The sequence below is a fragment of the Falco peregrinus genome, chromosome W (genome assembly GCF_023634155.1).
Source record: "Falco peregrinus isolate bFalPer1 chromosome W, bFalPer1.pri, whole genome shotgun sequence".
Lineage (NCBI taxonomy): Eukaryota > Metazoa > Chordata > Aves > Falconiformes > Falconidae > Falco > Falco peregrinus.
In genome coordinates, this window is record NC_073743.1 from 7,553,740 (window position 1) to 7,576,168 (window position 22,429).

The 22,429-nt window shown below is 37.0% G+C and overlaps 1 protein-coding gene across 1 annotated transcript in view; it reads right to left on the reverse strand.

Moving 5' to 3' along the window:
• Positions 1-22,429, reverse strand: part of LOC129783107 (junction-mediating and -regulatory protein-like) — a 107,504-nt gene that overhangs the window by 13,287 nt on the left and 71,788 nt on the right. Inside the window, exons 5-8 of the mRNA XM_055792813.1 lie at positions 15,977-16,142; positions 13,453-13,640; positions 3,246-3,332; positions 635-730 (exon numbers count right to left, since the gene is read on the reverse strand). Coding sequence (XP_055648788.1) covers positions 635-730; positions 3,246-3,332; positions 13,453-13,640; positions 15,977-16,142 — 537 coding nt within the window. The remainder of the gene's footprint in view (positions 1-634; positions 731-3,245; positions 3,333-13,452; positions 13,641-15,976; positions 16,143-22,429) is intronic.

A 22,429-nucleotide genomic window follows, 5' to 3' on the forward strand; every position in this document is an offset into this window, starting at 1 on the left:
CAGTTCATTAACAGGTGCTGGTTAAAATAAGTAAATCTGCTTTAATTTACAGAAGCTATGCAATTCAAAAGCCTTGCAAACAATAAGGATATGAAGAGTGTACTGCTAAACAAGACAGCTTTCCAGTAAAGAAACTTCTCATATCTATAATTTTTTTATGTATTCAGCAAAACAAAACAAGTCTTCACCAATTAATATTTTCTATTTACTTGCACTTTCATCCCTCTCCTTATTCTCTCCCCTTCATTCCATCTTCTATTGATTTTCTCATACTTACATTGTAATAGGAAGGGGCAGGTATTGGGAGGTGTTATTGCAATCAGTGGTAGTGGGGGTATGTCAGATGATAATGGTCTTTGTGGGAAACACCATTCAGATCATACTTCTTTTTGTAAAATTTGCTATGTGTCTTGTCACAATGTGTAGATGTGATAGCAAAACAGAAGCTTATTACGACACTGGGAACACAACGTCCAAAGAAATTTACCACCACCAATGACATATTTTTTGTACATTTTCCAAAGAACACTATACAATGACAGGGAATATCTAATAGCATAGTATAGTCCTGGAATGAGTGAAAATTTCTTTTGCAAAAGAAATTGGCAGAAAAGAACGACTCTTCTTCTGTTACCTGTTTAAACATGCGAAGTCTGTCCAGTGTTTTCTGTCGTTCCTGACTAACCCAGGAGCTCTTTCTTTCCTCTTCATCATGTAGCTGATCTTGCTTCTGGGAAAATATATGTAAAACATGTAAATATCACATCCAATGCTATGGTTAGCATCATTTAAAAACCCCGCAAACCTGAATTAAAATAACTCTTCTACTAATTGTTAGGAATTACCTAACAATCTACTTCTCAAATAAACACATTTCTAACCTTCAGAACTTTGGCTTTGTCTTCCCCTTAAAAGAATATTATGCGTTTCACGTTTTATAACCTTGAAGAAATGCAAAGCTCAGTAAAGAAAGATTTCAATCTGGAACTGGAGCACTTGAAGACCGGAACTTTTTACCTTGAAAGATGATAAATAACTAGAGATGTAACAGAATATTACACTGAAAAAAAATCCCATAAATTTACAATTGTATAAGTTAGCCAGACAGCAAACCAGTATTCATTTTCTCTCATTCCAAAAACAAAATGACAGTTCAAATTGCAAGGTTGCACATTTAAAACAAGTCATATTGAAATTTTTACAGTGCAAGAAATCACAGAACTCAGTGCCACAAAGTTTTGAAGACAATATTGAGCAAATTAAGTAAACATTTTCATTATAACTTACACTAGTAAACTAAAGTTTTATATTTAATTAACTTACACTGTCATTATTTAATCCAGCTTGATTTTCTGTAATCTTTAAATAAAGGTTTGAAGCTCTTCCTTGCAGCTAAGACAGTTATATTATTTTCTTGTTTGGGGATTTTACCTCAGTGAAAACACACATTTGGATCTACCTCCTTCAAATAGTCATTCATTTTCTCAAAACTTCAGCAAAGTTACTACATCTTTGAAACAAAACACTATGTTTCAGTCAAATTTATTGAAAGTGGACAGTAGTTATCAGATGGCAAAAGTCATTGTATGTATAACTTCGGAAGTTATCAGGAAAAGTGATAGAACAGGTGACTATTAAGAAAACCTGAGCAGAAACAGCAGCTTTAATTCTTAAAAGACTCACAGTATTAAGTATTACTTTTAAAAGATGATGATCATTGTCATTAAAAAAATGATGTCCTTTATAAAGGGCCAACTCCTGCGATTTCAAGAAAGAAAAGTATAGATATGTTAGGGAGAGCAAGAAAAGGACATGTCTGAAAAATGGTAAAGACAGGAAACAGGAAAAGGAGAAGAGGACTAGAAGCATGTGGTGAAAAGACAGAAACTGAGCAATGGGGCAAAGAAGTTAAAACAGAAGCATAAAGATTATAGCAAGAAGAAAGAGTAGTTCTACCACCATACCTGCATGTTTCATTTGCAATCAGGTCAAACTGAAGCAGTCTCAAACTCAAGGGTTTTTTTGTCTGTTTTGGGTTTGGTTGTTGTTGTTGGGGGGGAGTGGGGTGTTTTGAGGTTGTTGGGGGGGGGATATTTGTTTTTAAATAAGAATAGTGAAATTGCAATTCTTATTTGGTTTCAGGTTTGGACACCTTTGAGATTATCTTTTCAAAATTCTTCATGAAAACTAGTGGCTGAAAACCTATTTTACAATAGTAGCAGAAATTTTCAGTCAAATTATTAACAGAAGACAAAAAAATTAGCATAAGGTTCTTTATGAAGTGCAAGCGGGCAAATATAATGAAAAAGCCCTGTAGTGTTTCAGAGACAAAAAAGTCCTCCAGCTTTGTCATCTTATTTTTAAGAGAGTGGTAAATGGACTGCAGTCCACATAGCAAATTCCTTTGCCTTATTGTAAGAATTGAAAATAAATAATCTGTTTTTTTAACTTCCCGAAAGAGTACACCAATACATCCAGTCTTTCACAAGTAGCCTTTTCATAAAATAAATTATGCAGCTGACTTCCTGGACAAATATATCAATGTTAAAAATGTATAAGGATGAAATAGAATCTCTTTTGCTAATCTAATTGAAGCCTGAATTAAAAAGACTTGTATTTCAATGTATCTTTGTCAGTGATCTTTATTAAATATTGATACTATATCAGCTCCCAAGACCTAGCTCAGTATTTGAATATTCTTTAAGATAAAGTCTATCACTATATAAAGTCTAACACAACAGTCAGACTAACTAGCCTATTCTCTGTGATGAGGCTGTGCAGAGAATTGTGGAGCATGCAACTGGAACTACATACTTTATACAACACAAAGTGATTTCTTTTGTAGAGAAAAAATAATGAACAAGCTTATTAAGATTCAAGAACAAATGTGTATGGTTTCTTTACTCATTTCAGCATATCTGAGACTGTACTCAGAGATGTCCAGAATCATCTATGTGCACATGATAACAAACTGCATGCAGCCTAACCCTAGCAGTAATCACTTAGACTGTGAACCCAGTATTAATGAACTGTTTTATTTGCTTGGGTTTAATGTCATCCTAACACAGCTATATACTCCCCCTTACCAGCATAACGAGATACAGAAATCCATGATCCAAAGGTCAAGAATACACACTATCTTTTAAAAACAGCTATCACTTTGAATGTTCTACTAATTAATGTATAATGAGGAATGCAAGCTATTAACTAAAGGCTAAACTGAACAGCAGAAAACTCAAACTTACTAGCTGAACAGTATGGAGCATCTTGTATTCCTCCTCACTCTCGTGATGATGCTGGATCTTTTCATTATGCTTTGTGATACAGATCTCCTGTAGAGACATAAAACATTATTTATAAAATATAAATTTTCAAATATCAATTTACAGTGTATAATGTCATATGTAGCAAACAACACTAAGATTTAGAAAAATAAAAATTACAAAGCCCATCTCAGACAAGCTAATTTAACCAGGCTAATTTAACTTACAATAAAACCATGAAATAGAAACAAACCAAAGAAAAACCAACCCAAACCTATTACTTTTAACTGTCAAAAGAATATATATAAGTAACAGCTGCTTGAAAAGCTTATTCTACAATACTAGTACAAAAGTGGCAAGAAATACTGATTTGTCAAATACTTCATAAAACTGTTGTTGCAACTCCATGTATTTGTATACTTTGATAATAACTAACTCCCAAATATACTACGTATTTCTGTTTAGGCAACTAGGCTGCTTCCTGTTTACAACTGTCAGTTCATCTTTTGCACGTACGATTTGCAAGCATGAACATTGATAAAGTTGTTACAATTTTATGCATACACAAGCAGGTTGACATTATACCAAGTTCATGTCTGTAATGTCTGCTTTAAAAACAAGCATTTATTACATTGCCTGCAAATAAGAACAGGTTAAAAATTAAACAGGACATGTTACAATAGATGCATTGAAGAAGTATGACACTTAAGGTAGATTATATAAAAAGAACTGAATTAAGTATCAATTGCAAAGAAAAGGCATGTGCAGGAATTTATAGTAGCAAAGAGAAAGACAAGATCATAGGACAATACTGAGGGCCAGGAAATCAGACAGTAGGGGCAATGAAATTAAGCCCAGAACAAGCACCAGACAGAACTAGGTCAAATGTGCAGTTAGAAACAGGACTCATGGCTGTATAAGAGGGGGCAGTGTTAGGAAACTGGAGTGTGACTGTAGCTAGAACACCAAAGTGAAGGGCTTTCCAGGCATCAGTCAACTTGACTTACTGGGTGGAGCCAGACAGGAGCTTTGCTGTCACAAGCATTGCTTGAGGCAGCTGATAGAGTATCAGCCATCAAGCAAGATACTACAGTAGTGGCAGAAAGACTCAAAAAACAAGGAGGGGAGGGATAAAAAAGCTCATAGTTTTGGACACGGGGAACTGCAGAAAAAGCTATGTTCTCCTAAAAGCTATGGACATACTGTGATCAAGATTCCTCTACAGGGAAGAAATACCATGCTGTCTTGAATGTTTCTAAACAGTAAGACCATCAATTTTGCTACTGTATACAGGTAACACTCCAACAAGAGCACAGGTTTCTGTAGAAACACTGTCCCAGCTTCATCAGAAGGGGGTGTGTGTGTATCTATATATATCTAAACTCTGCAGGGTTTTATGTTTGTTTGTTTGTGGGGTTTTTTACCTGATGAAAAGAGTTAATCCATTTAATTTGTAACTGCAAAACTAAAAACTACTTATTTTCTACATTTCAAAGACACAGCAATAACTTTGGAACATTATTAGAGAATCTGAAAGATTTTTTGTAATACTACTATTGATTTACCTTTATAGTTTATTCTGTATTTACATGTTAAGTTCAATTAAATGAATATTTAAAGTAACAAGACCATATGTTAGGTTTGGGTTGGTTTTTTGGGGGTTTGTTTTGTTTGGGTTTGTGTGTGTTTGGTTTTTTTTTACAGGTTGGCAAGACTAAAGAAATTGAAACAATACGTAAGATACGTTAATATGCAAATTACAGGAATATACTCTCACAAATACTTGGGGGGGCACACTTTTCTGAAACATTTATCTTTAGCATCAATATTTAAATCTTTCTGATTAAGAGCAATAATGAAAGATATTTTAAGCATGTAAATAAAGAGGTTAAACCAGACCAAAGCACATTTGGTGCTGACTTTCATAGAATCATTTAGGTTGGAAAAAACCTTTAAGATCATTGAGTCCAACTGTTAACCTAACACTGCCAAGTCCCAATAAACCATGTCCCTAAGTGCCACATCTACATGTCTTTTAAATACCTCCAGGGATGGTGATTCCACCACTTCCCTAGGCAGCCTGTTCCAATGCCTGACAACCCTTTTAGTGATTTTTTTCCTAATATCCAATCTAAACCTCCCCTGGCATAACTTGAGGCTGTTTCCTCTTGTCCTATTGCTTGTTACCTGGGAAAAAGAGATAGACAACCACTTCACCACAACCTCCTTTCAGGTAGTTGTAGAGAGCAATAAGGTCTCCCCTGAGCCTCCTTTCCTCCAGACTAAACAACCCCAGTTCCCTCAGCCGCTCCTCATAAGACTCGTGCTCTAGACCCTCCACCAGCTTCATTGCCCTTCTTTGGACACACTCCAGCACCTCATTGTCTTTCTTGTAGTGAGGGGCCCAAAAATGAACACAGTATTTGAGGTGCAACCTCACCAGTGACGAGTACAGGGGGACGATCACTTCCCTAGTCCTGATGGCCACGCTATTTCTGATACAATGCTTATTTGTACTAATAAAGAAACAACCTACTTTCATGTAATTAAATTTCTATAACTTGAAATAATAAAAAAGACTAGGAGGGGCTGAAAACATGTTGCGGCACATCTGAATCATCTTACCTAACTACAGAAATGGCCAAAAAAAAACCCTAATCAAAACAGGTTGCAATTTCATAGGGACAAATACAGGGTTCTTTCTACCTGTAGACAAGATTAAGTGACTGCAAACAAAGGATGAAGAAAAAAATAGCTAGGTGACGATATTAAAGAAAATGATATGGATTATTATGGCAGATGACAAGTGGAACATAAACCAACAATCTCATACTCTGGCAAAAAAGAAAACATCATGATTGGGTGTATGAGGAGAAATATAGCCTGCCACTGTGGTGGTGCACTTCTCCCCCTTCTTTGGGCTGTTCTACGACCCCAGTAGTTGCTGACTAGGCCTTGGTACCTTGAGTAATGAGTTGGGCAGTTAAGCGCCCCTTGACCATATCAGGAACTCCTACTCGGCTAAGGCAGAGAATGGCACTGTCTGTACTGGAACTCCCATTGACTGGTCAAAGCAGGGAACAAGAATGGAAACAATCAATTATTCCCTGACAACCCCAGAACACTCCTGCCCAAATCATAGCCCAAGTGGTAACACGAGTGGAACGATACCATTGTTCTTGGAATTTCTGAGAAAATTACTGACTTGGGTTGTGGCCAGGAAGGAAATTTACAGATGACTAAAGCCAATCATCTCACAGCCTTATAAACAGCAGTCCTAAAGTGAGACCCTTTTGAGATCTCCTGGACCGCAGCGGGCTGCGACCAGCATCTCCCTCTGAGCAGGAAGCTGCTCAGAGCTTGTGAACTAGCAAGTTTGCAATACTAGAGGGACTGTCACAGAAAACTGACGATGGGGCCTGGGCTGATACCCCTGCTCCTCGAGGCTCAACCCTTCGCCCATTGAGGAATGCAAAAGGCATTAGATGTATTTCACTGAACTTGAGGGGAACTTTTAACAGGTATACCTTTGTTCTAATATACATTGCTAGCTTGAAGTAGTTAGGTTATTTTGTGATTTGAACAAATTTTCTTGATTTGCTTTGCTGCTAAAATCCTATGAACACATTCTCTCTCTCTTTCTCTCTCTCCTCCCTTTAGATACAAACCGTTGTCCAAGTCTGAGACTAAGATTGGACCTAGCCACACCTAAGCTTTCTAAGAGTTCAGAAAGCAAGGGGGTCCACTCTGAACCTTGTGAATCAACAGTAGAATTCCCCTTACTCTTTATATTTCTCTAGATCTAATCTGTTGTCCAAGTCTGAGACTAGGAATAGATCCAGTCACACCTAAACTCTGTGAGAGCTTAGAAAGCAAGGGGGTCCACTCTAAACCTCGTGACTCAATGGGAGGATCTCCTTTACCCTCTTACACCTTTGATCTTTATAAACTGTTTCCAACTCAATTTTGACTTGATTTCAATTTGATTTATCTCTGTACATTTACTCCATGTAATAAGTAATAGAGTGAACCTTGCCATCGAATCTTGTGCAGTTGCATTTCCACAAATTCATATTAAATCTATTTCACTCAAACCCTTCGGTGGTGATTTTGTAAGTGACCTGACCTAAACCACTCCTTTTGCGACAGCCACACATGTGAAGTAATCCTTCCTTCTCAGCACTGGGAAAGCAAGAGCATTATGTCCAGTTAGAGCCACACTTCAAGAAAGATGTTGACCAACTGTATAGAATTCAGAGAGCATCAAGAAGTAATGTTCATTTCTCTTTTATCAGCTGACTGATTTCTGTAGTATCAAATTGTACTTCTATGGAAAAGATAGAAAGGGAGAGCTGAGCAACCATTTCAACCCTCATCACTGGATACACTACCATGTTTAAGACTAGTAACTTGTAATATATGTAAAAGAGATCTGTATCAGTATTATATTTAACTAGTTCCAGTGAGCCTTGCTTTCAGGTTAAAAAGGATCTCAAGTAAAAAGGTAGCTTCTCATTTAGTAAGCTTAGTATGTGCAGAGAGCATATTTTATTGCAAGTATTCTATGTAGTTATGCCCTTATATAATAATAATAATAATAATAATAATAATAAAGCATACCAAGTAACCCTATGTCAGCTGTCACTACAACTAAGTAACACTTGTCTTGGCATGGGCTATGGTTTAAACTGTGGGCTTGAAGAGTAGTAAAGGTGTCCTATTAAATGGACATGAGACATGAGGTCATCAAAGCATGTGTTATGAACATACCTCAAACAGTTTCACCAACCAGTTGCTTCTCCCAGTCTGCTCATGATAAGGAATTTGATTTCTTCATAACCCTATTTTTTCAAAGATATTTTTCTAGATGCATTCTACATAATTTATTTTTTTTTACATTGACTCTTTGCTATAGATTTAGCTCCCTAATAAAACAGCTGTTTGTTTCATATGATAACCTAATTAATGCTACTGTGTAGCCAGCAGGGGTAGACTGGGATAACAATAGAGATATTGAGCATGAAAAATCTGTAACTAGCTTTCAAGAAAGAAGAAAAATAATGAGACCGCTATTAAAATCTTATTTTTGAATAACTAACTCAGTCATCAATGCAAAGGAACATCAGGAAATGATTGCTTAACAAATGCAAATAGTTTTATATAACAAAAAAAAGAGAATAATGAGTTTATACTCATGTTAGTACAGTGAAAGAACATCAACCACAGTAAAACCATACCTTTAAAAAATGCTGGCTCAGTAACTCAGAATCACAACTGAAAGAGGTTTCTAACAAATCTTTAGCAAAAGTTTCTATATAAAGGTTTGGTACAATTATTTGACAACATTATTAAAAAATAAAAGCATCAACTGCCAAACCAGGGAAAGAATTACTGGAAAAAAATTAATAGAGACTATAGTCACAGAAGTTTATATTTATATTACATAAAATCTTATTCTACACACAGTAATTGATTCCCTCTCCATTTGTTATCTCCTCAACAGACAAAATTTTCAAATACCCAAGATGATGAAACTACCTCCTCTGAAAAATAAAAAACAACAATAGAGAATTGTTTCCTATTGTTTTCTTAATCGTGATATCTGCTGCTACAAAGGAGGCATTCTCCTAAGGGAATCTTCAGTCGCGAGGAGGAGGAGGAGCAGTGGTGTTAGGAACACAATCCGAAAAACATTAAGCAGACTCTCATCTCAGTTCAGCAATAAATGTTTCTTAACTGAGAGTTTTACCACATAATATGTACTTTCCAAATCCAACCTAAAAAAATCATCCTTTTCTCCACTTAGCATTCAGTCATCGCTGTGCTCATTATCACCATCTAGACTCCACTTCTGCATCCCATCGAGCTCTTTGTTCTGCATGCTTAAAATAAACTGCAAACTCTTTTAGAATAAGAATCTTTTTTTCCTCACAGATTTCTAAAGTACAATGATCCACATCAGGCACTATAAGTAGTGTTCATTAACAAAATTTTGCAATATCATTAGAATAGTCACTCAAGATACAATGCGTCCATATGTTTGAATCAAACACACAAGAGTCTTGATTTTTCAGGTAATTACTAATAAGCTGTACTGGGTTTGCGTGGCAAGGTTTTGCTAGAAGGGGAGGCTACAGGGGTGGCTTCTGTGAGAAGCTGCTAGAAGCTCCCCCCGTGTCCAACGGAGCCAATGCCAGCCGGCTCCAATACAGACCAAGGCTGAGCCAATCAGCAACGGTGGTAGCACCTCTGTGAGAACATTTTTAAGAAGGGGGAAAAAAATGCTGCACAACAGCAGCCAGAATAGAAGAGTGAGAATATGTGAGAAACAACTCTGCAGACACCAAGGACAGTGAAGAAGGAGGGGGAGGAGGTGCTCCAGGCCCCAAAGCAGAGATTCCCCTGCAGCCTGTGGTGAGGACCGTGGTGAGGCAGGCTGTCGCCTTCAGCCCATGGAGGTCCATAGTGGAACAGATATCCACCCTGCAGCCCATGGAGGACCCCATGCCAGAGCAGGTGGATGCGCCTGAAGTAGGCTGTAACCCCATGGAGAGTCCATGCTGGAGCAGTCCGTTCCTGAAGAACTGCACCCTGTGGAAGGGATCCACACTGCAGCAGTGTGTGAAGAACTGCAGCCTGTGAGAAGGACTCACACTGGAGAAGTTCATGGAGGACTGTCTCCCATGGGTGGGACCCTGCACCAGAGCAGGGGAAGAATGTGAGGAAGAAAAAGCAGCAGAGACAACGTGTGATGAACTGACCGCAACCCCCATTCCCCATCCCCCTGTGTTGCTTGGGAGAGAGAAGGTAGATAATTCAGGAGTGCATTTGAGCCTGGGAAGAAGGGAGGGGTGAGGGTAATGTGTTTTAAGATTTGCTCTCATTTCTCATTATTCTTCTCTGATTTGATTGGCAATAAATTAAATTAATTTCCCCGAGTAGAGTCTTTTTTGCCCATAATGGTATTTGGTTAGGGATCTCCCTGTCCTTATCTTGAACCGTGAGCCTTTTGTTGTATTTTTCTCCCCCCGTCCAGCTGAGGAGGGGGAGTGATAGAGTGGCTTGGTGGGCACCTGGTGTCCAGCCAAGGTCAACCCATCACTTAAGCTTAATAGGGCTCCGTGTTATTCAGCAATATTAAGAGCAGCTACAGTAAATACCTCTAACAAAAATATCAATCAAAATGGCTACATTATTTTCTCTCCAAGTGCGGCAAAATGGCACACCACTGGCTCTGCCTATTCTTTTTGCTCAAATATAAGCCTTTGATTTCCTCCTGCAAGGCTAAATACATGTTATTCTAATCTGTGATTTTTTTAGTAGATGAAAGGTAAATATCTCACTGCAGCACTCAACTGCAGATAATGATACACTGGGCAATGAAATCAGTAGAGAGCTGGACCTAGTTCTGAGTGCTGTGATGTCCATGCAAAGACATCCAGCAGTGAAGTTCCACACAGACACATTACCTCAGGTCCTGAAAGCAATATAGCCACATTCTTCCAGAACAATGTTGAGCAGTCATGACTGTATTACTTGCGCACGCAGACCCAGATTAGCATTAGTACCATATACATCTCTGCATCATGTCTCTGTGCACAAGTAGGCATGCTGCAACTAATGTTACAGCCTAGAACAACAAATTCCTTCAGCTTAAACAAGGCATTTTATCATAGCATAGCCTGAAAACAAATGAGCCAGTTGAAGATGACTAGTTAATTACATAGATTAGAAGGCATGCTAAAAAAATCTCTGCTCCTGCTTCAGGGTCATTTCTCAACTTGTTAACTCCCTGTCCTGGTTTCAGCTGGGATAGAGTTAATTTTCTTCTTAGTAGCTGGTGCAGTGCTGTGTTTTGGCTCTGATGTGAGAACAATGTTGATAGGACACTGATGTTTTTAGTTGTTGCTGGGTAATGTTTATACTAAATCAAGGACTTTTCAGTTTCCTGGGCCCTGCCAGCAGATGACTGGAGGGGCACGGGAAACTGGAAGGGGACACAGCCAGGACAGGTGACCCGAACTAGCCAAAGAGGTATTCCATACCATATGATGTCATGCTGAGTATATATAAACTGTGGGAAGAAGAAGGAAGGGGGGGACACGACATCTGGCTGTATGGCATTTGTCTTCCTGAGTAACCATTACGCATGATGGAGCCCTGCTTTCCTGGGGATGGCTGAACACCTGCCTGCCCATGGGAAACAGTGAATGAATTTCTTGCTTTGCTTTGCTTGCGTGCACAGTTTTTGCTTTACCTATTAAACTGTCTTTATCTCAACCCTCGAGTCTTCTCACTTTTACTCTTCTGATCATCTCCCTCATCCCACTGTGGGGTAGGTGAGCAAGTGGCTGCGTGGTACTTGGATGCCAGCCAGGGTTAAACCATGACACTCCCATAAGTTAAGTAAGGAACAGCAACCAGCCTGTTGCTGTTAAACAGGTTTGTGTACTCCATAAGGTGCCAGTAGTGTCTTTTCATATTTAGGAGAAAATAGCGTAACTACCATAATGTAGCCTATATTAATTGGCATGACATGACAGATAGGATCTATTCCTTAAAGTACAAAAAAGTCCAGCTTCTTAATACATTTTTCTTTTTACAAAATCACATAAAACAACCTCAATGACTGAGCAAACTACTTTCCATAACTGGCTAACAGGAGACATTTCTCTTATAATAATTTATTTACAGTCTTCTCCATATTGTGTTAATCAGAGACAAGACAGTGACTGAAGAAATATAAAAAAATCCAAAATACAAGATGTACCAACTACTGTTTGGCTTCAGATTTAGGTATAGAAATAGATATATTACTTATGAAGGAGAGGAAAGATCTGAATGTTTTACCCTCAATGCACTAGAACTGTTTATATAAAGGTGTCATCTCCCTTATCAAGTGATGTGACTGGGAACATACAACCCCAACAACCACCCCAACCCCTGATCCTAATTTAGAATGAGGTCTGAAATGAGACTTATGCATAGCCTTATAGTATATAGCATGGGGTGAAAACCTATTTTTAACAAGTATTACACTGCTCTCTCAAAACTTTGATCTATTCTACTCATTAAGTTATCTCACTTGTTAATAATGCACATTGAAATAACTGCAAACTGGTAGGGAACTGTAAACAAGTCATTCTGGAATAAAGGAATGAACATATTTACCTACTAAATTGTTACACAATTTCAAAACATTAGCTACATTAAAACATTTTTTTGCACAACATCCCATCTGCGGCGAATGAAGAGACGGGACGCAGCTTGATGCAAGCAAGTTGTCCATTTATTAGTGATTTTCTTACAATTATATACGTTTCTACCTTCTACATATTACACACTGATTGGTTAAATCTTAAGCGTAAAAAACACTGATTGGTTGATATTTAAGGCACACCGTTAGAACAATAGGTACTTACTAGTTTATCTTGACCTAGCAATAATTTTTATTCCAAGGTTAGGGAGTTTCTTTCTACGCGGCTTTCTTGATTACATATTGGTGCCATCCGTTCCCTTATCTGGCTACTTGTTTCTCTGTCCGTCTGGTTGCCTCCTCAACTGTAACGGCTCAGGGGTCTGCAGTTAGCTTGTTCCTTTGCTCCCAGGGCTTGTGCCCTACAAGTTCTAACAAGTCTCTATTCATCAGGCTATCAGTACTTGGACTCTTGTCCTTGAGGCCTTGTCCTACACCCAACCATGTAACACAAAGAAAGTTGACTCTAGTTTTATAAAGTAAGAATATATACTAGATTTCCTGTATATTTCCTGAATACAAAGAATCAATGACACATGACGTAAGTTTAAAAGGATGAGGTGAGAGAATGAATATAGAACTAATTAGCGAGAAAACACCCTTGATTCTCTTCTGCAAATACTACTCTCTGTAAAAACATGCATTCCAGCATGTACTTTCCACATGAAAGTATTCTGATTAGTTAATAGAAACAAGTTTATTTGTTGACTTCTTAGTGATTAAAGGTTCCTTTAAAGCTAAATGGTAAACTGAATCTTAAATATATCAATTTAATAATACATGCTATTGTACTTGGTACTCTCTAAAACAGCTTTTAGTAATAGTAAATATAATAAAAAAAATTGAGAGATTTGGAAGCTGTATATGAAATTAAATCTTTTGAAGTTTTATTAAATTTGCTAATTATGCTAGAAGTTTGCAATTTAATAATACCTTCTTATTTCTGAGGTAGGCTTTCTTGGCTGAAATATGTCCACGCTTTGCTTCCAGTTGGCGGAGTTTTCGTTGTAACTTTTGCATCTCCTCTTTTTGCAAGTGTACAGACGTTGCCATATCCTCTTTTTCAAGCATGGCTTCCATACTTTCATAAGTGTCATAATATACCACTTCATCTCTCTTCTCTGTTTTAAAAATATCAGCAATGAAAAAGTCAAATCAATAGTTTGTATTTGATTAGCATTTTGTTTTGTTCAACAACATCCCCCCTCACTAAGTTACAAGATTTAATGTAGAAGAATGCTATAGTCCTTTCAGATGAAGAGCAAAATCAAAAGGTCAGAGGAAAAGCACTGAAGAGCAAAGCACTGTAGGGCTTTAAAGTTTATACAAAGAACATAAATCAGTACCAATGAAGCACAGCCTGGTATTCAGGTAAGCACAGAGCATTAAAGAACAAATACAACTGTAAATGTATACTTGTGTCTGTAGTCTAACTTGATCACAATGTCCATACATGTTTTTGGGTCTCAACTAATACAAGGGACCCACGATGTGCAGCAATATCCTCTGGTTTTCACTACAAAGTTCAGGATATACAGACTCTCTCAAGTCTTTGGCATGAGATTATTCTGCCACAACCTACTATTCATTTCATGAAAGGGGAATTAGACAATAAAACACCAAAAATCCTCTCTTAGGTTTTTGACCACCCAGTCACTGCTACTGTTCAGAGGCTGCAGTGGGAGGGTAAATTCAAGGCAATCCTTCAAAGCATTACAGGCCTAAAAAGGAAGTCATTACTAATAGTTGTTTCAATACTCATAATTTTTAGTCTCCTAAGTGAAGCATTCAGTATAACATTGAGCTCATTTCTGAATGCTGCCTTCTCATCTCTTGCCAAGAAGGAAAGAGAGATTATTATAAATCCCTTCAGAATGTTGATATGAAAAAGCAGCAAAGGCCTCTTGTTCTTTATTTCACTGGCATACCAAGTAGGATATTTTTGTAATACACCAAGAGGGATATACATTACTGCTGGCTGAAACAGGTAGATACAGCTGGCATGACTGTCAAGTGTCTACTCTGCAGCACCAACAAATCTTCTCATTTCACCTTCATCAAATACCTTTCAGGAAGACTGTAACATCTGCTACTAGATTATTTGGGGAGAGGGGCAGGGTTTTCTTCAGAACACTGTCCATTTTAAAAGCTGTTGTCACTTCATGTTATTTGTGTGCATGGTCTCTGCTGCAACCAAAATTTTGATTGTCATGTTAATTTCAGCTCAGCACAGGATATGGCAGGACCAGAAAAGAAAGAACATCACTATACTAACCTTGAAATAAAAACTAATAGAAACAGACCTACTTGAGTCTTTAGTGATCAGTTAAAAAAAATAAATACATAAAATTTCATCCATTTGTAAAACAGGCAAATCATTAGAACCCACTTTGAGACATCAGCGAGTAAAAACAAAACTCATGGCTAACAACTATATTTTGCTACACCCTTATAAAATGGAAAAATTTACATGCAAATTTTGTTTTAGAATACTTTCAGGCAAAGTTAAAGATAGGAATTTACAAGTGAAACCCCAATAGCTCAGCTGCAAACGAGTAAAATCTACCAGTTCTAAAACATAATGCTAAATTATGTTTTACTGTTTGAAAAAAACCCTTGGCAACTCTATTGCAACCTCCGTCAAACATTCCAAGAGTTTTCTACAAACGGCTTATAGGCATTTGCAAGGCTCAAAAATTTGGTAAGTGCTTAAGCTTCTAACGACTCCACCACTTACAGTAAAACAATTAGAACGATTCCTCTTTAGATATGATCCACACCATTTGAACTTGTTCAACCCACCCCCAACCAAAGCAGGAACCAACTATCACATTCTCTGTTGATAGCAATACATTCACCACAAAAAAACATCTTACAAGGATTTATGGATAGTTATAAGACCCTTTAAAATTCTAACATTAAGTAAAAAAAGGTCCAAAGGACAGAACTGGATTCAAAATGCTGTATGATTTACCTGTACCATTTCCATAGTTTATAACTACACAGGATATAGTAGGTTCTCAAAACATAAGATCAGTGACATGGCAATACAATGAGTTTCAAAGTTTAGCTGAAGGATTCTGATTTGCAGGAATACCTTTTGAAAACCAGTCACTTCAAAGAAAGGAATAATGCCAATGCAAGGGTTTTTTTAATGAGACAAGTCCAGTAATTAAAACATTTCCTCCTCCATAAATTTAGTTTTCCAAACCTTACATAGTATCTTATATGCTTACTTCCAAACACAGACAATGAGAACCAGACCAAAACTTCTGTATGTGTATGTATATGCCTTATGAACAAGTGAAAATTTTAATTTAATGGTACTTATGTTAGAATATCCAGCTCTTCACATGGTAAAGAAACTGTTCTCATTTCATTCCCACAGGCTTTACTACTCTTAGGAAGAAAATTATCTTTTACAGATTACATCTCAATTAAAATGTATAAAATGCACCTGTCATCAGTCTTCTGATGCTTTCAAGTTGTGCTGTCAGCAGCAGTTCTTCACATTTCAAGATCTCAAACTGCACTTCATATAATTGAAGCTGTAGATCATAATAATCAGCTTCTAACTGGTCCAAATGGGCTATGGCTTCTGTACCACCTTTCAGACTTTGCATCTAAATGGAAAGAGAAAAAAAATAAACACACAACTCCAGAATAAGGAGAACAAACCCACAGACTTTATGATTACAGCTAGATACAGTCTGGTACGCCAAATATACCATGTTAAAATTGAACACATCAAGAGAAAGTTTTGATCAGCCACATACTTTCAGACATCTTAAATACCTGACATTTTTTCTGCATGGTAATAAAAAAAAAAAAAATCCATGGCATTGGATTGCTCTTTGTGACTGTTTAAGTGGCAAGTCATATAGTGAGTAATGTGAAACAACCCTACCGCTTTTTTACTCTACTACTTGATTCTCTGAAGATACATAATGAAATTAGTATTTTCTTATCTTCAACAGAAAAAGTCTAAAAGCTGTTTTGCTAACAGCGTCTAGAAAACTACAGTTAAAACTGTCAATTAAGTTGAACTTGAAAATACATGCACTGATCCTCTTGTAATGACAACTTAACTGAGGAGATTCTCTACAAATTAAAAAAAAAAAGTGAAGGGGATAAATCAGTGATTTTTACCATATTTTGTATATTTTATTGCATAGTTAGCTTTCTTAAAGCAGAACATCTGTCAAGCCACAGGCTTTTATATTACTTTTCCCAGTTGTGGGAGAAGAGGATAGAGAGATGTCTGAAGAGAGATGTATGAGAGGAGGATGGAGATTATCTGATCTGGCAGGAGATGAGAGAACAGCTGGGTATTGTGAAGGAAAGTAAGAAAGATAAACATGGTTATCTAGTAGTCAAAAGGTGTCTGCATGCTTGTAGTGATATATAGCTATGTAACTGCATGAATGGTTTCTCCCTGAGCCTGGTGGTGCATGCAGCTGGATTTTGTATCCGGGCTCAGAGATATAAATATGAGCTTCTCTGTACAATAAAGTGTCTCTGGTTGCACCACAACCGGACTCCGTGCCTTCATACGCCAAACCCAGGGTTTTCTCCAAAATTCTCATAACCTCTATCTATCATTGCAATTTGAAAGGAACAACATGAGAAAATTTAAGAAAACACCAAGTTCTGTCTAATCAGAATGTATTGATTTTTACAGCATCATTTTCTCTGGAGTCTTTCACTGGAGAAAAAAGATCTAGATTAAAATATTTATATATATTTTAGTGCTTATTTGTCATATGTCTGACATAGAAAAGTGACACAAGAAACAACCAAAGAGAACCAAAATCATTCTCTTTCATTCAGCCAAACAAGAATTAACTGATCAGTTGTGCCCGTTGCCAACAGTTGGCCATTCAGACCATATTCAATAAATACTGATATGCAAGGGGATCTTATGTGCTGTCTCACTTTGGAGGGAATTCAAAGCCATGCAGCTCTACAAACTGTGTGCAGAAGAATTAGGGCCACGCTCAAGTTCTCTATCTTCTCAAAAAAGGAAACTCTGGGATTTTCTCTGAGATGAAGGATGAAAGTAATTATAAATTGTACTGAAGATTTTTGATCAATCCACCATTCTAATGAAAGGGGATCTAGTTCCTATATTACAGGCATTCAATAATTAAAAAGGGATGTCTAACAAGGAAAAATAAACGACCTAGCAAACACATTTAAAAAAATATTTGCTAGTAGTTTTTTACATTATGGTGGTTTCTTCAAGGAGTAAAAATGTATCTATAATTAATACCGAAAAAAGGGTTTCCTAGGTTTTATTTATCACATATGCTTAAATATAATTATACTAAACCAGAAAGATATGTGTATTGAACCAAACCAAAAATCCATCTTACTCAATACCTTGTTTCGGACAAAGGTTAACAGCAAATATCCAGGAAGACAAAACATAGTAGTCAGTACAGTGATACTTCCCTAAAAAGTTTCACCAGCCTCTAATGCTGACGGCAGCTCAAGACTTCTTAAGCCACAGTGCTGCCTTTTATACTAAATAAACTTACAGGATTTTACTTCATAAATTGTCTTATCCCCTTTTTACAGCACACAAGCTTTTAGCACCTGCATCATTATCCTTTGACGGGGATTTCACAGCTTAATTAAACACTTAAGGAAACAGTTCTCTAAATAATGCTTCTTTCCATATGAGATTGAAAGATGGAAGGCTTGTGAATTAATTTTTGTAATTTCTATTTTAAAAATTTCTTCTACTATATTGTATACTTACTGAATGCATTGTTTGTATATCAATTATTAGCCTGAAAGGATCAATAAGTCTTTAAGTGAGTATCATAAATCTTACAATCAATAATGTATAATTTATGTTACAGCCAACTGTGACACCAAAACGTCTCGCTATGCCATTCTATTACTCTGAATCCATATTAAGTTACTAATCATGACCAAAACAGTAAGTGACAATGATAGAATATTTGGAGTGAATTAGAGGCTAGTTTTCAAGACAAAAGGACTGATTCTCTGGAACCTTCCAGTTTTTTATATGAGAGTGATAATGTTCATTTGCCAGGCAGGATATCCTGGGTTTTGGCATTTTCAAAGGATTTTCTCATCGTAAAAAAAAAATAAAATCACCAAACATAGGAATTATTTTTTTTCGAATTAATGCAATGTCATTCAAACTTCTTACCATGCCTAAGAACTACCACTTTGTTAGTGAACTGTGAAATTCACATATATTTATACTTTTTTTCCTTTAAAAAAGATGTTCCAAATTTAAGTCCACAGACTTTCTATAAAGACTGCATAGAGATATAAATGGGCTGTCTTCAGAAGTATCAGCTAATCATGTTATATCAGCTAAAAATTTCATTCAGCCACACCAGTATCTGCCAGATAAAAGACCTGCCTGACAACTAAATCTTAGCCCTGCAAGCATATATTACAGATGATACAAGCTACCTGGACTGTTTTAGAGGTACAACATCACTGTATTGCATTTTCAGGTGCAACAGTAATTAATGGGAAATTAATATTGTTGTATGGACATCCTAGCTACATAACAGCCCCCTACAAAAAAGAAAAATGGGAACTTTAATTTCAACCTTTGATGTTAAAACTTTGTGAGATACTATATATGTGTGACAATTGTTTGTTAAAAAATTAAGACTGGTTCAATTCTTAATGTTAAAAATTGCTGTCTAATCTGTACTAGTAATTTCCTGCATCCTTGGTAGGAAAGATGAAAAGGTAAAAAAAGGTCTCGGGCTGATCAACAGAGTGAAATCTCTGCTCCTGCTTCAGGGTCATTTCTCAACTTGTTAACTCCCTGTCCTGGTTTCAGCTGGGATAGAGTTAATTTTCTTCTTAGTAGCTAATACAGTGCTGTGTTTTGGCTCTGATGTGAGAACAATGTTGATAACACACTGATGTTTTTAGTTGTTGCTGGGTAATGTTTATACTAAATCAAGGACTTTTCAGTTTCTTGGGCCCTGCCAGTGAGAGGGCTGGAGGGGCACGGGAAACTGGAAGGGGACACAGCCAGGACAGGTGAGCTGAACTAGCCAAAGGGATATTCCATACCATATGACGTCATGCTGAGTATATAAAATGGGGAGAAAAGAAGGAAATGGGGGACATACGGCATTATGGCATTTGTCTTCCCAAGTAACCATTATGCGTGATGGAGCCCTGCTTTCCTGAGGATGGCTGAACATCTGCCTGATGGAAAGTAGTGAATGAATTCCTTGTTTTGCTTTGCTTGCATGCACGGCTTTTGCTTTACCCATTAAATTGTTCTTATCTCAACCCTCAAGTTTTACATTCCTTTCCAATTCTCCTCCCCATCCCTCTGGGTGAGGGGTGAGTGAGCGAGCGGCTGCGTGGTACTTAGTTACCAGCTGGGGTTAAACCACGACAATAACTGTAGAGATAGCATAAAAATAAAATTTAAAAAATAACTAAGCTAATTTTCTCTTCAATTCAGACTTCACATATGTTGTTCGAATTTCAGGTATCTACATCTGTGCAAAGTTACAGCCCATATGCAGCTTCGCCTACTGTACCTGAATTGTTTAAAACCCTTATCACATTATACTTGCAATTACTGTCCTTCCACATATGGAGATGCATTAGTGATATATTAGAATCTCTAGTTTTCCTAGATAAATCAAAATATTAAAATTGTCATTTTATTAAAATTTAGAACACACTATCACTATTTAAAAGACACCATCATTTACATGGACAGCTTCTGCAAGCAGTTTTTGATGTGTGATTGGAGTAGTCTTCAAAGAACCTATACACAAAAAAATCAAATACATTTATTTGGTTTACTTTTTATAAGAGCTTGTCACAATGACAAAGAAATTAAGTGAAGTATTAAAAAGAGGACTCCTCTTAAAGTTCAACTGCTAACTTCAGCAGTTTTATATTATTTTATCCACTAAATAACATCCATGAAGATTCAAAAGAATCAAATACAGCAGACCCGCTGTTCTTCCCTAAAAACTACAGGTAATTCCAAGCAAATAACTTCACAATCAATATAATCTTTTAATGAGAATTTGCACATTACTTTCTAGCAGGGCTTCTTGTACTTCACAAATATCTATTCCCTCCAAACAGAAGGATTAAGTCTCCCTGAAGTGTATGCACCCAGTATAGCTGTTTGGCAGGCCAAGTATCTGCTGCACCAAACAGGTACGCAGAGCAGAAGAGAGGCTGTAGCAAGTCCAGTAGAGGTATAGCTTTAGGAAATTTTGGTCCCATATCTTCATAATGCTACAGATACTTGCTGATACAAGTGGAAGGTGGTGCTAGGTCTCTGTCAGCCTGTCAAGAGTCGGGGGTGACATGGCATCCAATATGGCTCCATAAGTTTTAATCCAAACGATACGTTCACACCAAGACAGAGATAATCACTAATAAACACAAAGAAAAATTCTGAGATTGATCTTTGCTCTGCTACACTAATGAATGTCCTGCACTCTGATCCAACAGTGCTCCTTCCAACACAGTCTGCCCTTAACTCCATCTTACATAGGCTTTATCAATGTTGCAAATTTTTATGCTTCTCTCCATCTTCTCCAACTAAACTTAACACAGTACTTGGAAAACTGTATTGAAACCAAAATCATAACATGCTGTTCCTGCACAGGTAATTATTCTATTATTCTTTTTTTTTTTAATATTATAGAGAAATCCATTTTATTACTACTCAGGTGAGAGGTGATTTGCATATCATAACTTGGAAAATATAGTAGCTCTCTAGATATTTACAGTGTGAACACATTTTAGGAAACAAAAAAATGCCAAGTTAACATACTAAGTGAAAACTACAGAAACAAGGACATTTTTATTGTCCATCTTAAAAAAAAATAAAAAATAATCAGTCAGCAATGTGGCTTTAGATTTGGAGAAGAGGGAATTATTAAGTGCAAGAGAAGCAAATCTATTATTTCCCATGTGTCTCCCTTTCCTACTTAGTGGAGGCAAATTTATATAACCAAGCACAGCAGGAAGGTCTTCACTTCTTAAGGTTCAAGGAGAAACTCTATCACTTTTTTCTTTACTGTCACCTCTTCCAAATACATCAGCTAACATAATCGCCAAATATTTTCTTTATGATAAGACTGTAACCCTTCTTCTCCAATATGGGATTCCCAGTCAATTTTGTTACATCCAATTCTGCATACTTAGGGCTATGACATTTCAGAACAGTTGTTGGTCTTGATATCTCCCCATCAACCATGTTTTGATCCAGAGCTGTCTATACCTTGTAACACACTATCCCAAAGCACCATGCCCATGCATGCCCATCAGATTTTCCTCACTCCTCTTTCCCAAAAAGAGGAACCTCTTCAGTTCAGAGCCCTCCATCCTCTCACTATACTGCAACAAATCTCTCCTTTTTCTATCCAACCCCTAATGCTTTTGCACATCAAACCAAACAATCAACTATTTACCAGACTGAGATCTCATTCAACAAAAATTCACAGAAGAACTCCACTGGGAAAAAATAAGATGTGCTAGGGAAAAGACAACTCATGGCTGCCCTAAACTTCTGAACATATTAAATATAATATTTCCAATTGGTACTGTTGGATTCTCTCAACTCTTAGCTGAGAATGGCAGCAGCCTGATAAACTCAGGTTTCCAGACAACTCCTGGCTTTCTAAATATAAAGAGCATTGAAATGAAGCAAATTTTTTATTTTTGTGCTCTGGGTCTTGCTCTCTTCCTTGCAGATCAAGCTGTCTTCTACAGAAGCTCCTAAAATAGGCACATAGTCTATCATGCTTGGAAACTTACCAATCTATACAGTGCTAAAGTCATGAAAAGGTTATCCAGAGAACTCACAACAGAGCCACCAGTTTAGTCAAATTTTGCTGAAAGATTTGAAAAGTGCTATAAA